Here is a 13,140-nt window from a genome sequence, read left to right as displayed (position 1 = left end):
GTGCAGAAGTGGAAAGCAGTGACAACAAGCAATGTTGCTAGGGGCATGCTGCAAGATCTACCAGGTGTGCAGAAGTGGAAAGCAAGCGACTTGCTAGCGGATGCTGCAAGATCTACCAGGTGTGCAGAAGTCGAAAACAAGCGAAGACAAACAATGTTGCTAGCTGCATGCTGCAAGATCTACCAGGTGTGCAGAAGTGGAAAGCAAGCGACTTGCTAGCGTCTGCTACAAGATCTACCAGGTGTGCAGAAGTCGAAAGCAAGCGAAGACAAACAATGTTGCTAGGGGCATTATGCAAGATCTACCAGGTGTGCAGAAGTCGAAAGCAAGCGAAGACAAACAATGTTGCTAGGGGCATTATGCAAGATATACCAGAAGTGCAGAAGTGGAAAGCAGTGACAACAAGCAATGTTGCTAGGTGCATGCTACAAGATCTACGAGGTGTGCACAAGTGGAAAGCAAGCGACTTGCTAGCGGATGCTGCAAGATCTACCAGGTGTGCAGAAGTGGAAAGCAGTGACAACAAGCAATGTTGCTAGGTGCATGCTACAAGATCTACCAGAAGTACAGAAGTGGAATCTAGTTACAACAAACAATGTTGCTAGCTGCATGCTGCAAGATCTACCAGGTGTGCAGAAGTGGAAAGCAGTGACAACAAGCAATGTTGCTAGGCGCATGCTATAAGATCTACCACAAGTACAGAAGTGGAATGCTAGTTACAACAAACAATGTTGCTAGCTGCATGCTGCAAGATCTACCAGGTGTGCAGAAGTGGAAAGCAAGCGACTTGCTAGCGGCTGCTGCAAGATCTACCAGGTATGCAGAAGTGGAAAGCAGTGACAACAAGCAATGTTGCTAGGTGCATGCTACAAGATCTACCAGGTGTGCAGAAGTGGAAAGCAAGCGACTTGCTAGCGGATGCTGCAAGATCTACCAGGTGTGCAGAAGTGGAAAGCAGTGACAACAAGCAATGTTGCTAGGTGCATGCTACAAGATCTACCAGAAGTACAGAAGTGGAATGCTAGTTACAACAAACAATGTTGCTAGCTGCATGCTGCAAGATCTACCAGGTGTGCAGAAGTGGAAAGCAAGCGACTTGCTGGCGTCTGCTGCAAGATCTACCAGGTGTGCAGAAGTCGAAAGCAAGCGAAGACAAACAATGTTGCTAGCTGCATGCTGCAAGATCTACCAGGTGTGCAGAAGTGGAAAGCAAGCGACTTGCTAGCGGCTGCTGCAAGATCTACCAGGTAAGCAGAAGTGGAAAGCAGTGACAACAAGCAATGTTGCTAGGTGCATGCTACAAGATCTACCAGGTGTGCAGAAGTGGAAAGCAAGCGACTTGCTAGCGGATGCTGCAAGTTCTACTAGGTGTGCAGAAGTGGAAAGCAGTGACAACAAGCAATGTTGCTAGGTGCATGCTACAAGATCTACCAGGTGTGCAGAAGTGGAAAGCAAGCGACTTGTTAGCGGCTGCTGCAAGATCTACCAGGTATGCAGAAGTGGAAAGCAGTGACAACAAGCAATGTTGCTAGGTGCATGCTACAAGATCTACCAGGTGTGCAGAAGTGGAAAGCAAGCGACTTGCTAGCGGATGCTGCAAGATCTACCAGGTGTGCAGAAGTCGAAAGCAAGCGAAGACAAACAATGTTGCTAGCTGCATGCTGCAAGATCTACCAGGTGTGCAGCAGTTTAAAGCAAGCGACTTGCTAGCGTCTGCTGCAAGATCTACCAGGTGTGCAGAAGTCGAAAGCAAGCGAAGACAAACAATGTGTCTAGCTGCATGCTGCAAGATCTACCAGGTGTTCAGAAGTGGAAAGCAAGCGACTTGCTAGCGGCTGCTGCAAGATCTACCAGGTATGCAGAAGTGGAAAGCAGTGACAACAAGCAATGTTGCTAGGTGCATGCTACAAGATCTACCAGGTGTGCAGAAGTGGAAAGCAAGCGACTTGTTAGCGGCTGCTGCAAGATCTACCAGGTATGCAGAAGTGGAAAGCAGTGACAACAAGCAATGTTGCTAGGTGCATGCTACAAGATCTACCAGGTGTGCAGAAGTGGAAAGCAAGCGACTTGCTAGCGGATGCTGCAAGATCTACCAGGTGTGCAGAAGTGGAAAGCAGTGACAACAAGCAATGTTGCTAGGTGCATGCTACAAGATCTACCAGAAGTACAGAAGTGGAATGCTAGTTACAACAAACAATGTTGCTAGCTGCATGCTGCAAGATCTACCAGGTGTGCAGAAGTGGAAAGCAAGCGACTTGCTGGCGTCTGCTGCAAGATCTACCAGGTGTGCAGAAGTCGAAAGCAAGCGAAGACAAACAATGTTGCTAGCTGCATGCTGCAAGATCTACCAGGTGTGCAGAAGTGGAAAGCAAGCGACTTGCTAGCGGCTGCTGCAAGATCTACCAGGTATGCAGAAGTGGAAAGCAGTGACAACAAGCAATGTTGCTAGGTGCATGCTACAAGATCTACCAGGTGTGCAGAAGTGGAAAGCAAGCGACTTGCTAGCGGATGCTGCAAGTTCTACTAGGTGTGCAGAAGTGGAAAGCAGTGACAACAAGCAATGTTGCTAGGTGCATGCTACAAGATCTACCAGGTGTGCAGAAGTGGAAAGCAAGCGAAGACAAACAATGTTGCTAGCTGCATGCTGCAAGATCTACCAGGTGTGCAGAAGTGGAAAGCAAGCGACTTGCTAGCGGCTGCTGCAAGATCTACCAGGTATGCAGAAGTGGAAAGCAGTGACAACAAGCAATGTTGCTAGGTGCATGCTACAAGATCTACCAGGTGTGCAGAAGTGGAAAGCAAGCGACTTGCTAGCGGCTGCTGCAAGATCTACCAGGTATGCAGAAGTGGAAAGCAGTGACAACAAGCAATGTTGCTAGGTGCATGCTACAAGATCTACCAGGTGTGCAGAAGTGGAAAGCAAGCGACTTGCTAGCGGATGCTGCAAGATCTACCAGGTGTGCAGAAGTCGAAAGCAAGCGAAGACAAACAATGTTGCTAGCTGCATGCTGCAAGATCTACCAGGTGTGCAGCAGTGGAAAGCAAGCGACTTGCTAGCGTCTGCTGCAAGATCTACCAGGTGTGCAGAAGTCGAAAGCAAGCGAAGACAGACAATGTTGCTAGCTGCATGCTGCAAGATCTACCAGGTGTGCAGAAGTGGAAAGCAAGCGACTTGCTAGCGGCTGCTGCAATATCTACCAGGTATGCAGAAGTGGAAAGCAGTGACAACAAGCAATGTTGCTAGGTGCATGCTACAAGATCTACCAGAAGTACAGAAGTGGAAAGCAGTGACAACAAGCAATGTTGCTAGGTGCATGCTATAAGATCTACCAGAAGTACAGAAGTGGAATGCTAGTTACAACAAACAATGTTGCTAGCTGCATGCTGCAAGATCTACCAGGTGTGCAGAAGTGGAAAGCAGTGACAACAAGCAATGTTGCTAGGTGCATGCTATAAGATCTACCAGAAGTACAGAAGTGGAATGCTAGTTACAACAAACAATGTTGCTAGCTGCATGCTGCAAGATCTACCAGAAGTACAGAAGTGGAAAGCAGTGACAACAAGCAATGTTGCTGGCTGCATGCTGCAAGATCTACCAGGTATGCAGAAGTGGAAAGCAAGCCACAAAAAACAATGTTGCTAACGGCTGCTGCAAGATCTACCAGGTGTGCAGAAGTGGAAAGCAGTGACAACAAGCAATGTTCCTAGGTGCATGCTATAAGATCTACCAGAAGTACAGAAGTGGAATGCTAGTTACAACAAACAATGTTGCTAGCTGCATGCTACAAGATCTACCAGAAGTACAGAAGTGGAAAGCAGTGACAACAAGCAATGTTGCTAGGTGCATGCTGCAAGATCTACCAGGTGTGCAGAAGTGGAAAGCAAGCGACTTGCTAGCGGATGCTGCAAGATCTACCAGGTGTGCAGAAGTCGAAAGCAAGCGAAGACAAACAATGTTGCTAGCTGCATGCTGCAAGATCTACCAGGTGTGCAGAAGTGGAAAGCAAGCGACTTGCTAGCGTCTGCTGCAAGATCTACCAGGTGTGCAGAAGTCGAAAGCAAGCGAAGACAAACAATGTTGCTAGGGGCATTATGCAAGATATACCAGAAGTGCAGAAGTGGAAAGCAAGCGACTTGCTAGCGGATGCTGCAAGATCTACCAGGTGTGCAGAAGTCGAAAGCAAGCGAAGACAAACAATGTTGCTAGCTGCATGCTGCAAGATCTACCAGGTGTGCAGCAGTGGAAAGCAAGCGACTTGCTAGCGTCTGCTGCAAGATCTACCAGGTGTGCAGAAGTGGAAAGCAAGCGTAGATCTCTTTTTTCTTCTCCATACATCAACAGCACTGGATGGCAATAGATGCGTTATTGTATCAAAACGGGACTGTATTATTGCTTGTACTGTACATACCATGGAATCCATTATCCAGAAAACGATAATCACATCGACTTCGTATTCTGACGAAAATTGGCCGAGAAACTCCGCCTCTCATATAACAATAATCTTTAATTTACGTAGGCGAGTTTTTTAAATAAATATTGTAAATATTATATATTTATTTTTATTTTATTTTCTATATCATGCTGCTTACAATTTTTTTTCGTCTTTATTATTTAACAGTAAAATGGTGTGCCTTTAAAAACATTTGCGTCTAAAATACACCAAACTAAATTAGACTAATTAAAAACCACATCTGTATGCAATCTCGTCTATCAGAAGCACAGTACAGTAGGTCCTTTAAGAACGTTATAAATGCAATTGTTATAAAATCTGTAACAAATAGGCCTTTATACCAATAACAAAATGACTTATTTCTCTACTTAAATATATGGATATTTATATTTATGTATATATAAATATTGTATATGTATGTCAGTGTTTTTCTAATAGTTGTCCAAGCATCAGTGCATTTATGAATAATTGAAAATTTGTCGAATTCTTGAAAAAGATAAATATGTGACCATACATAGCGACAATTGGACACATCTCGTTAACGAGAATATTTATGTGAGTATATATAACTTTCTACAAACATATGCATGATGTTGTTGTTGCCATATCGTATATCAATTATGTCGCGAGCACTTTTGAGAAAAGCCGCTGGCGTTACAGACCTTGAACAAATACCAAAAATCACGCATTAGTTTGCCGTAACATTCTGTTGCTCGTCCATTGCTTTCCGCACCTTTTCCTCCCTCGCTGGTGGTGTATTCCGCGGGTACGTTCGTGTTATTGACCGTTCAAAGAATCGCACCGAAGAAATACCACTTTCACCAGAGAAGAGTTGTGACGGTGTATTGCCATCACTGCTGGTGCTACGACCACCGCTACTGTGTGTTTGCGACGGATTGGAATGTGTCACCGGCGTTGAGGTCTTTTGCCTGTCTAGCTGATTGCTGCCGCAATTATTAGTGCGCGGTGTCATGGTATCAATGATGGATTGAAGAAAAATGCTGCGTAATGAATCGTCTGTTGGCGTGGACGAACTCGAGGAGCTGGCGTGCTTAAGTAGCTCTTTAGTCAGAAAGTCACGCAAGTTCAGTGGACGCCCAAAGTCACTAACGAACTCGCAATCGCTGGAGCGATGCGGACTGCGTCGAGACTGAAAAGTAAGGGATGTGATGGGGAAATTTTATAATTGAAGATTTGGATATAGCTGTTTAAAAATTTTAAATTATTTAAAACAAACAACAAAAATAGTTGGAACTTACGCTTCGACTGTGTCGTGTCGCGTCCTGCGTTGCTGTGGCATTGGGAGGCATACGTTTTGTAGGGCTGATCTTTGACTGCTGTTGATCTGACGTATTTTGTGGCGATGCACCCGCTCGTGCGGGCATGTCACGCATAGGACTGCTCCTTGAGTGCTGCCTATCTGTTGCGCGCAAAGGACTGTGCGCTGGTGAACGCACTCGAGTGTGTTGCTCAAATTGCATTTCTTTTGCACTAATGTTTACCGCTGGCATTCGTTTGGGACTTGCGCCGCGAAGCGTCTTGTCCGGTGTATGTTGAGGACTTTTACGCAATGTATCCACAACATCTTTTTTTGGACTACCACGCTGCTGTGCACTTGGTTCTACGCTGCCACCATCGGTATGCAAAACACGCTCAGGACTAGATGAGGTGTTACTGCGACCCACCGCTTCTGCTCTCTTTGTACGCGCACGCATCGTTGCTGGCCATCTCATGCCCAAACTGAATAACTGACGCTCAAATTCGCTAGACCCATTCTCCGAAGTGGATGAAAGCTTCTCAATGCCGCTTTCTGTGGTGAAAATGCGTGAATCATCATGCGCATGCTCAGCGTTCACGCGCTCTCTTACTGTAGAAGAGAAAATCTCCTCTTTTGCTTTGGCAGTGCGGAAAGAATGTTTTAGTATTTGCCGACGCCGCAACTCTTCTTCGATGTTAATTGATTCGGATTCGGTTTCGGTATTAGTGTTCGTGCGTGAATCGGTGATATTTTCAAGGCTGGCGCTATTGAGTAACTCGCCACTTGCTGAATTGGAAATCATTTGGCGCATATACTCTTGACGAGAGGGAAAAGCTTTAATGGAGAGATTAGCTACGCGTAGACAGGCTATTAGATCTTCGATGGTCTCGGGTGATTGGCTTTGTTCGACGCCTTCCTGATGTGCGCTCAAATTGCGCAAGTAGGCGGAGAGTGTTGGGAATTCTCGATAGTCAGGCACTGCAATAGTAAATTAAATGCATGGAGCTCAATAATTACCAAACATTTTACTCACCAGCGCCTTCTTGTACAGCACGAAGATTTGCGATCAACGTCTGGAATTCTTGATGTATGCGCAGGCTGGTGTCGGTACTCAGTTGCGTGACGTCTAAATTCATTTCACGCGCATATTCTTCGAATGTAGGGAAAGGTAGTGGTTGCAAATGCCTACTGCGGGATGCCTCTGTGGCTCCGGTAGCTGCTGTCACTCTGGCTGATCCTGCTGCTGTGGCATTAATGCGCGATGTGACCGGTGTGTCGACCTCTATGATGGTGGAAAGTTCATGTGCCACATCATCTTCAGCAAGTTTGGGACTGTAGCGTTGCATAGTTGGCGGTGGTCGGCTTTTGCGCACTGCACCTTGAGAGCTTGGATGTGTTGTGCTAGTAGACGCTTGCGAAGGCGGTTCGATATCCTGCGCGGTTTGTGGCCGGGAAATGGATATGCCGCTATCACGGCTAATACCCGTAGGTTTGTGCTTCTCAAGTGGTACCGAGTTGTCCAGCGCTGATATCCTTTCACCAGATGTAGCAGCAGTTTGCTGTCCCAGCATTTCTTGCGGTGTATAATCGATAGAAGTTGTTGGTTGGGTTGTGAGCACATTACGATTGCTACTACCGCTACTTCCGCTGCTACTGACACTTGTATTCCTTTCGGCATTCGAGGCGTTTGAACGTCGGCGTGTGCCATCCGGCAATTCGATATATTCGGTTGAGTTGCGACCCTCGCTAACTGAACTGAGTGTGACCTCCATGAGACGCTTCTTCTCTGTGCGAACCTTTTGTATGAGATCGGTCAGCTCAGCGATGCGTTGTGTGCAGTTTTCGGTGAGTTGCTCATAACGTAAAATCTGATTTTCGGCACGGCGATCTTCGGTAGATACCGATATATCACTTGTTTGCGGGGTCTTCTTAAGCACCGCACTCGCGCGCTCCGAAGTTATATGCTTCTGATTCGCATCCTCTTGTCGCTGTTGTTTTTGTTGCACTACATGAGTAGCAGCGGGTGTAGACTGCTCTGTGGTTGCTCGTTGCTGCGGACGTAGTGTCGGTGCATTCCCCGTAACGGCGGCGCTGGTGCGCGTATCTGGCTGTGGCGTTGCTGACGTCTCGTGACGACTCTCACGTTTGCTGCTTTCATCGTTCTGACGCTTCTGTGCTAAACGCCTTCTTGCGTGGCTACCTGCTGGAGCGAGCTGCTTCTGTTCGCTTTGGGCCTCATTTCGCCGTTTTGCTTGCGATTCCTTTGGCGGTTTTTCTCCCCTACTTTGCTTCTCTTTAAGAAGTCGTTGCTGCCAAACCTCTTCAAAAATTCTAATGCTAGTTTCCAGGGTAGCATCACTTTGTGTAAGCAACGTATCTTCCAACTCACTAAGAAATGTGCGATTCTCTTCAATGAAGCGATTTACACGCTGAATCCGTTCCTGGGAGTCTACCAGATCAACAGTGGTACCGGTACGATTCGAGCTGATGTTCATAACAGAAGAAGAGGGCGTATCTATATCGGAAGAGCTGACGCCTAGTGCGCGTATGGAATTACGCGACATACCCAGCAGACGCTGGATATAGTGCGCTATAAGCGGATTTAAGCGCGCCTTGTGTTGAGTTGACGTTGTTTGACGTGCAGTGACTTTTCCGTCGCCAGCTGATGGTGGTAGGTCGTCGGTGATAATAGTCGAACCATTTTGAGCCACTATCGTATAATCTTCAACCGCCTCTCCATCCTCCTCCTCTTGATCTAGTTCTAAGCGATCTACCAACGCGTCCATCTCATTGCCAATACGTGACGGTAGACTGCGATAAGAGGTCGAGTTCGAATCGTACGAATTTTGGCGATTAATTTTCCCCGACTTGAAAGTAGTGGTACCTTCTTTCTGATTTTGTTGCAGTCTCTCTCGCAAGCCACTCACTGATCGTTTAGCACCCAATTTCTTTGTCGGAGTTTTAATAAGTGTGGAAAGTTTACGCGGGCTTTTTGTTGACTTTTTCACTTTCGATCTACCCTGGCGGCCGCTGTCATTCTTTAGCTTTATTATGATTTCCAGTGGTTTGTTACCCGTCGCTAGCACCCTACACTCTTTTCCATCGGACTCTGTTGAAGAGCAAAATGGGTAAATATCTAAAATTGCACCAATCATTTCTTTGTACTTACGTTTTATATTGCTATCCTCTCGTTTGTCTCTTTTGCCTTTAATGTTCTGTGGCAGTTGCTGTTGCATTTTGCATAATTCCCGAAGTTTCTGCTCTAATAGAGCTTCTTTTTGCTCTACACCATGCAAATGCTTTTCCATTGGTGACCGCCTGCCATTACCATAATCTGCGTCTTTGGTGAGTATACGCTCACGCTCGCGACGCACATCACTTACACCATTTATAACTTCCTGCACGCTTTCACCACTGCCACTCTTGCCGAGCTCTTCACATAAGGCTTTTCGTAACTTTTCAATTCGCTGTAGTAAATTTTTTAAATGTTCCTCTTTTTGTGCATCCTGCCTTGGCTGCCCACTTGCGCACTTATGAAGATCGTCGCGTATTTTTTTCTGTTGATCATCAACGTAGCCGAGTAATATGGAGCTGCAGCTACCGGAAGAGCTTGTGCTATCAATTTGATCAATTGCGGGAGGTGCGCCCAAATTCAAAGCATCCCCGTCGGTAGTGGCACGATTTTTACTGGTGACTCCAGTTTCCTGTCCGCCAATTTCTGGGCAGGTTATAATTGCCGGACGTAAAAGCAATTGTTCTACGGCAGAGTTGCGTTTTTGTTCGATGCGGGCAGCTCGACTCTCGTATAACTGATGATTTTGCAGAACGGTCTGAAGGACGAATATAATTGTGTGTCGGTAATTTAATTCAGATAAATATGTATACACTTACATCTGGTGGATTCAACAGATCCGGATACTGTTGCGATAGCGCATCTAGCTTCTCAGTAAGCAGCTGACAATCACGTTTAACCTGTTCGCGCTCGAGTGCTTTGCGGCCACGCTCTTCTGATCGGGACCTGAAAAAGAAAGATTAGTTGAATGCTCTTTAGTATATTTTATTTAAATACAAAATCAATTTCTTATTTTTAGCCACACAATTTGTCCACCTACTCACCGCATGCGCTCCCTTTCATGCTCGCTTCTCTGTTCTAGCTCACGTTCCATTTCTGCTCGCTCCCTAGCACTCGGCTCGCTACGTTCCCTCACGCTGGGCTCATGCACCAGACCGTCTGTAGGATGTGGATAATCCCGTGCATACTTATTGTTGTAGTCATAGGATTGTACACGACCCGTACTACTTTCACGTGTACTTTTCCCCATATCACGTTTACTACCACTGTCCAATGTCACCGTGACACCTGAAATTGTAGCTTGAATGCCTGTAGCTGTATTTCCAGATGCACTGCTTTTTCTTGGAGATTTTTGAGGGGAAGTGCCCGACGTAGCTGCGAGTGAAGGTGGTGGTGGTCTGGATGGTGATCGTGATTGGGACCCGCTAGTATTACTTTTGCTTTTTATGAGCTGCGAAACTTGTGTGAAACGTGGTTTAGGTACTTTTGATGCAGCTTGACTGTTTGTTTCTGAACTTATCGTTGCAGTTCTATCCTTTAGCGAGGACCGTTTGGGTTTTTCAGTTTTACTATCACGCACAACGTGACTGAATTGGCGATTACTTTCTGTGTGTTTGTCTTTTATTTCACCAGCTGTTATGGTCACTGAATCATTGCTATCCACACCAATATCTACTATTATAGCCGGATTTTTACTAAGTACCGTTATTTTGTCGGGTGGCAAAATTTGTTTCTCATTATCTTCTTCGTCAGTAAGGGTTGATGAAAGTGTTGACGAGGAGGAAGAGCTAATGCAAGGACACTTAATTGATTTTGGACAGGGACATATTACCACTGATTTTTTGGTTCGACTTCTAGCAGAATAACTGTCTTTATCTTGCTCTATATCATCGCTACTTTCTTCACTATCCGACTCGTTTTCTGCGCTAGAGCAATGACACATTGAAGTTTGTTCTTTCGAACAAATTTTTCGCTTATGTTTTTTCGGAGCCTTCTTCGTCGTCGGGGTCTTAATGAGCACATTTGGTGTCTGTGTACCTGCAGTTTGTAGTATTTTCTTTGTAGTTTGTGGTCGTTTCATTCCTAGTCGCTCGTACGTCTTCCTTTTGAACTGTTTGCGCTCCTGCTCTTGAGCCGTTTTCCGTTCCGCCAGGGCTTCGTTCTCCAACTTCGCAGCTGTGTGCGCTGTACCAATTTCAAAAATTGCCTGTCGGAAGTCATTATTTTTTTGATCTAAAACATGGTGTCGCCAACATTCAAGTTCCTTTGCTTTAATAGCTTCCAGATTTCTCAACTGCCTCTCCTTCTCGGCAGCTACGTCATTGCGAATTTTGCGCGCCAAATTTTTAGACTCTTCACGGACCTAGCCATTAAATAAAATGTGTTAAATTTTGTCACATTAACATACATACATATATACACCAATTACCTCCAGGAGTCGTTGTTTTCTAAGTTCACATTCCAGCTGCTTTTTGACACGCACGGGGTCATCTAAAATGCTTGGTTTACTGCATGTCTTAAATTTTCCATTCACAGTAATATTCACGGACATATTTTTTAGCGCACACTAAATACGCCACAATTTTCTACCACAAATGCAATAGGTTGTTTTTTACTTTATTCAAATCAAATAAAATTAATAACGACAACAAAACAAAAGCGCAGACGCGAAAAAATTACTTCAGTTGTAAAGTGCCCAGCCAGCAATTTTGTAAATGTACTCATGTAAACAGAAGCACTTTTTTTGCCTGTTATAAGTGTTTGTCAGGCTGGTCACTCAGAATATAATTAGTGCTGCCAAGTCCAATCGTAAAGTAGCAGAGTTGTATCCGAGATATGTTTATTTGTTTGTTAAAAAAAATTAGATCAATAAGATCATGAAATTTTTAAAATCTTTAAACCATGAAGAAGTATACACAAAGCTGTATAGTATAGCTGTTCTATTAAATACCAGATCAGTTATAATAATTAGTTGTAGAAAATGAAGCAGTTATATGTAGTTTAGCCACAGTCTAGTCAAAAATATGTGAATCTGTAAATGAAAGGAGGCAGCACTTACAATTTTTCAGCAGTGCACATCTATAACGGAAGTTGGCGCAAATTTCCCTTTTCGGCGGCAGCAGTTTGTAAATTATTTAATCCTTGTCCTGTATTCATAAAAAGATATGTATTTGACGTTAATTGGTCAATATTACCTAATATATGAAGGAAAATATTTGGATTATAATTTAAGTATTAAAGTACGTTCACATATGCATTAATTATCAATAAATTCAAAAAATTAATCTACCCCTTCACATATGGAAGATTACCTGCCAAATTGATAATCAGCTGTCAATACTGTTGTGAAAGATTTTTCTTTATAGAAATTGTTTTGGTGAAGTATGTTGGTGTTTTTGGTTTGTTTAATTATTACTAACTATATGAAGAAAATACAAGACGAAGGAATAGCTAATTTAATTGTGCAATTGGCTGCTAATAATAAACAGTTGGAGGAAATCCGTAAACGACGTTTACTGAGGTTTCAAAAAATTATGGCAGCAATGCGCATTCGAAATTCGTTATACATGTTATAATAAGTAATAAGACGACACACGTTTAAGGACACACGCTTTTTTTCTGTTATATGAATGCATAATTAATAATATTTAACAAACATTTTATTAGAATTATATCTACAAACCTGTTTTCTCTGCCGGCATCCATTTTATTTAGTTTTTACTTTGACGTTTTTCTTTACACTCGTAAAAATAATGATCTATTACACAGAAAACACAGGTTTGTATGTCAAAAAATATGGTTATTATCTAGGATTATTTTATAATCTCCGATTTAGGGAGAGAAATTTTATAACGATTTTGACTGGACTAGTGCGATAGGGTGTAGCTCAGTACGATATTTTCTTAGAAATCAGTTCAAATCAGAGCTCTTCTGGGAACATACGACTTTAAAGTTTTTTTTTTTACTTTTGCTCCTTTTAAGGTTTATTTCTCTAAAAATTATAAAAGCATTGCATGCGCTATTATCCAGCATTTTGTAAAACAAAGACTGAGGCCACCGAATTGTTCTGCGCTTGCAAATGTATGCAGTTATAAATTGATCTAGTATTTCCACGTCCTAGCTTAGTGTCGCCATAAAAGTCAATGATTTTGGACTTTCTGTGTTGGTATTGACTTCAATAATATTATGAAGTATACTAAGTAAATATACCGCTCTAGCTCTTTTTAGGCACCTACCCAACGATTATCAAACGGTTTCTTAGTAATTTCTAGAGACAAGAATGTTTTGTTCCTTCGAATTATGCCAACAAGGGTGATTTTACTTTTCAATAACTTAATCCTGAAATCGTGAGATTTAAA

General features: G+C 43.7%; 1 protein-coding gene across 1 annotated transcript; it reads right to left on the bottom strand.

Annotated features, from left to right (window-relative positions):
- Positions 1-4,555: 4,555 nt before the first annotated feature.
- Positions 4,556-11,517, bottom strand: LOC128869924 (uncharacterized). Its single transcript, XM_054112525.1, has 7 exons — positions 11,211-11,517; positions 9,826-11,144; positions 9,601-9,727; positions 8,879-9,539; positions 6,743-8,818; positions 5,711-6,687; positions 4,556-5,601 (listed from the first exon to the last, which is right to left on the bottom strand). The coding sequence occupies exons 1-7, from the start codon at positions 11,331-11,333 to the stop codon at positions 5,140-5,142; spliced, it is 5,745 nt and encodes a 1,914-aa protein (XP_053968500.1). The 5' UTR covers positions 11,334-11,517; the 3' UTR covers positions 4,556-5,139.
- Positions 11,518-13,140: the final 1,623 nt, after the last annotated feature.

The sequence above is a fragment of the Anastrepha ludens genome, chromosome 2 (genome assembly GCF_028408465.1).
Source record: "Anastrepha ludens isolate Willacy chromosome 2, idAnaLude1.1, whole genome shotgun sequence".
In the NCBI taxonomy this organism is placed as follows: Eukaryota; Metazoa; Arthropoda; class Insecta; order Diptera; family Tephritidae; genus Anastrepha; species Anastrepha ludens.
The sequence above is the reverse complement of the archived record's forward strand: the minus strand, read 5'-3'. Positions and strand labels throughout refer to the sequence as shown.